General features: G+C 35.6%; 1 protein-coding gene across 1 annotated transcript; it reads right to left on the reverse strand.

Annotated features, from left to right (window-relative positions):
* Positions 1 to 217: 217 nt before the first annotated feature.
* LOC144641372 (E3 ubiquitin-protein ligase RNF185-like) lies at positions 218 to 3,204 on the reverse strand. Its single transcript, XM_078500385.1, has 4 exons — positions 2,832 to 3,204; positions 2,164 to 2,247; positions 1,652 to 1,679; positions 218 to 1,126 (listed from the first exon to the last, which is right to left on the reverse strand). The coding sequence occupies exons 1-4, from the start codon at positions 2,910 to 2,912 to the stop codon at positions 1,029 to 1,031; spliced, it is 291 nt and encodes a 96-aa protein (XP_078356511.1). The 5' UTR covers positions 2,913 to 3,204; the 3' UTR covers positions 218 to 1,028.
* Positions 3,205 to 3,767: the final 563 nt, after the last annotated feature.

The raw sequence follows: 3,767 nt of genomic DNA on the forward strand, positions 1-3,767 counted from the left end.
TTAAAATGGGGACTCATTTTGATCGCAATATATGCTCGTAAAATGAACGTGGCATTTTTGGTAGGTTTTCACAGTGTTAAAAGGGAAGAAGAAAGAAAACTCTGGTACTTAAAGCGTAATGGGGACGATCATTTGACAGTATCATGATCGTTCCGCTTGAGTTCACACTGGTATGCCACTGGGTTTTGAAACACATGTCAAGATTTCATAACGTTACTGTCTATTATAACACTGTTTTTTATTCAACTATTACATCATTTAACCAAGTAAGGTCAAGAGAACCAGCAACATATGAATTTTACACTGTAGTATCATGTGGAGCTAAACGACAAAAACAGAAACAATCCTTATTGATGGCTTTACAGGTAATCACTCACTCACTCAACTTTGAAACTTTCAAAATATCTGTGTCTGTAAAACCATTGAATATGGTCTATTTATTTAATATTTGTAACTGTTGTTTTCTCATACATTTGCTACCTATGCTATGGTATGATTTGGCTAAGATCTCCCCACCCCCAACCCCAAAACCTTGCTGGCGTACTACATTTTGCTCTTAAGGTATAACTTGAATGCGTATCAAACCTCAACTACCGAACAAGTTTGTTTCAAATATCTAAGAATACATTGAACTGTTTTTTAACTGAACAGGGATGTTGGTAAGTAACATGGCCTACCTTTTTGAAGGCATTGAGCTTCAGAATGCTCATGCAACAAAACAGCATTTGTCCCTTAAACTGCAAACTTGTGCAACAATGCACATTTTTAATTTTTATTCAAACTAAGGAGGATGTGCCCATATAAATGCTGTCCTGTAAATCTGTAACCAGAAAAATTTGCTCCAAAGACATGTTTCAACTATCAAACATTGCATGGCTAGTCGCATTACAACCATGCATGTTTGCAACAAATTTTCTGGCTCTATCAGTAAGTCGCATCGTTATATTTAATTCCTTAGTATAATTCATCTCCAAATAATTATATACAGTTCATCTAGTTTATACTATTAGAGATGTAGTAAATAAATATCATGCAATGAGAAGCCAAAACATAAACAAGAATGCAACCCAAAGAAACAGCTTGGAGAGAAACTGTTCATCCTCAGCTTGCGGTGATCCGGCAGGTGCTGAAATGAAAAAGTGTTCGATACATGTTTAACAGTCTGAGTACTTGTGCAACATTTTAAAGGAGCATGTCAATAATTTTAAGTCATTTTTCTGCCTACTCTCAAATTGAAGGAAACCTTGAAATAGTAGTTTTCTAAACGTAGAATAACACCAAAGGAGTAATAAAACCCGAAACTAACCAAGGTTGGTTTTGATTGACGAAGATTAAGACGGATTACCAATGAGAAACTTGAAAAAACTTGCCAAATTTTTCAAGATGCATTGTCTGTGACGTAGTTCCTTTAAATATAATTGATTCAATTCTGATGAAAGGAAAGAAATCTTGGCTGATGTTTCTTTGGCAACAAGACATATCTTTGTATAATTTAGTGACATTGACAACACAACAGACTATTTTCAAACTGATTTCAGAGATGTTGGTGATGAAAAGGGGAAATTTTCTTAATACTGGATGTTGCTTACTAAAAATGGTTAAAATATAATCCATCCATAATGGAATAAAAATTTGATTACAAAGTACCTACCTGCTGTCTGTCCTTGTCCACCAAACGTCTACAATGAAAAGTCCAGTGTTAATTTTAGTTAAATATACCGGTAATAAAACTTTGATTGAAATGCACTGAATAACACTTTTAATTTTTAAAACAGTTAAATAACAACTAAGTCATCTTCAGATGGAGTAATTAGCACAATATACACTTCAGAAATTTCCTGTAAATGAACACTGGTCACTCTTGATGTAAGTAGATTTAAACATCTAGAAAACATCTATTAAAATGATTCAATTATTGCAGCAGCCCGCTGTACATTTTGTCACAGGTGAACATCAGCTGTCAGTCTCTGATTTCACAATAGTTTTCTAAAAATGACGCCATATCTTGTAAAACGCATTGTTGATGCCATCAATTATTATAGGATGATTATGACTGCTGTCATTAAAAGAAAACCAAAAAATTGCTTAGAGCTCCTGTTTGAGGACATGTGACTCTCAGACATTCTACAACTGATGAATATATTATTAAGACAAGTGACTTACCGTTGAAAAGAAAGCAAATGGGAATGCACCAATGCCAAATGAAAGCTGGAATCCATCCCCAAAACCACCAAATCCTGGGAAACCCTAAAGAAGATTTTTTTTCATTTAGCACTTAGTACTTTCACGTTAATAATGCCAAGTATAATTTTAGATTCTTATGAAACTTGTGATCCATTGTTGCTTCAAATCTTCTTCACATAAAAACATGTCATGATGTTTGGTAGTTCCATCAAGATTTGAGCAGTTCTCTCATCGCAGTGCACTCGTTCATATTTATAACGTATAATTCATTCATTCACATGTTCCATGAGTACCCCACCTGGGACACTAATAAATATCAATAAATTAAAAACAAATCACAAGCACTATCATCTACTGATCTACATGAGTATACTGGTGATCAGTATGCAATTTTCTGTCTAATAATCTGATGTCTCTTTTGGGGGAAATGCAGTGTGCTGTGGGGTTAGAGATAAAAAAAACCTTTTGGAACTCACTGAAAAATGTAGTATTTAAACAACTACTTAATATCCCTACAAATGGAATAAATATTTTTAGAGATGTAAGATTAATTTTAAATTGACATATTACAGTTCACCCTGGTCACAACTGTGATAACAGCAAAATTTACACTGTTGTATTAAAAACCATCTTTTATATTTACTAACCCCATTATTCTCTGGTTCAGGCCGTCTTCCTTGAGGTCTTGGTGGCATTTTCTCTCTGAAAAATAATAATACAAAAAACATTAATTACCTTAAACTCCTGGTTTGTATACTCAGGTGTATTATAATTTAAACTTATTTCTTATTCTGACAATCAAATACAGCTGTTGCCTTGATAATTATGTGTCTACATTCATGTGTTCGAAAATCTTCCCCTACTGAAGAAACATCTTTGAAGCAATCCCTAAAATTACACAATTTTTATTGACATGGTGTAGTTTTTGAAAGATCAGCGATCTGTGCAATGTCTTCTGTTGGTAGTTTAGCACAAAAATTCAAAACTGAGCGACAACCAATTAAACACAGTTGTCTTCTGTTAGTAGTTCAGCACAAAAATTTAAAACTGCACAACAACCATCAATTAAACACAGTACACGGATCTGCAGTTACCACCACATCCTCACGGGGGTTTGAAATCAGCAATATTTATTAACGTAGTTGTGAGGCCTTCCAAGGGGTAAAAAGCAACAAGCGACATGACCCTGAATACTGGTGACACAGGAACTTTTTAACAGCGACAAGGGACACCATAACAGCACTGAAACGTGACAGCGACACAATGCGACAGCAACACAATAGGGGTCATGTCGCTTGTCGCTGTTAAAAGTTCCTGTGTCACCAGTATTCAGGGTCATGTCGACATTTGCTTTTACCCCTTGGAAGGCCTCACAACTACGTGACCCTGAATACTGGTGACACAGGAACTTTTTAACAGCGACAAGGGACACCATAACAGCACTGAAACGTGACAGCGACACAATGCGACAGCAACACAATAGGGGTCATGTCGCTTGTCGCTGTTAAAAAGTTCCTGTGTCACCAGTATTCAGGGTCATGTCGCTTGTTGCTTTTTACCCCTTGGAAGGCCTCACAACTACG

The sequence above is a fragment of the Oculina patagonica genome, unplaced genomic scaffold (genome assembly GCF_052425735.1).
Source record: "Oculina patagonica isolate OP01 unplaced genomic scaffold, crgOcupat unplaced885, whole genome shotgun sequence".
NCBI classification, from domain to species: domain Eukaryota; kingdom Metazoa; phylum Cnidaria; class Anthozoa; order Scleractinia; family Oculinidae; genus Oculina; species Oculina patagonica.

Coding starts and splice junctions, on each gene's coding strand:
- LOC144641372 (XM_078500385.1), bottom strand. CDS start 2,912: ATGTTTTTTGTATTATTATTTTTCAGAGAGAAAATGCCACCAAGACCT. Junction 1,680..2,163: donor CATTTGCTTTCTTTTCAACG/GTAAGTCACTTG, acceptor TTTTCATTGTAG/ACGTTTGGTGGACAAGGACA. Junction 1,127..1,651: donor TGGACAAGGACAGACAGCAG/GTAGGTACTTTG, acceptor TTTTCATTTCAG/CACCTGCCGGATCACCGCAA.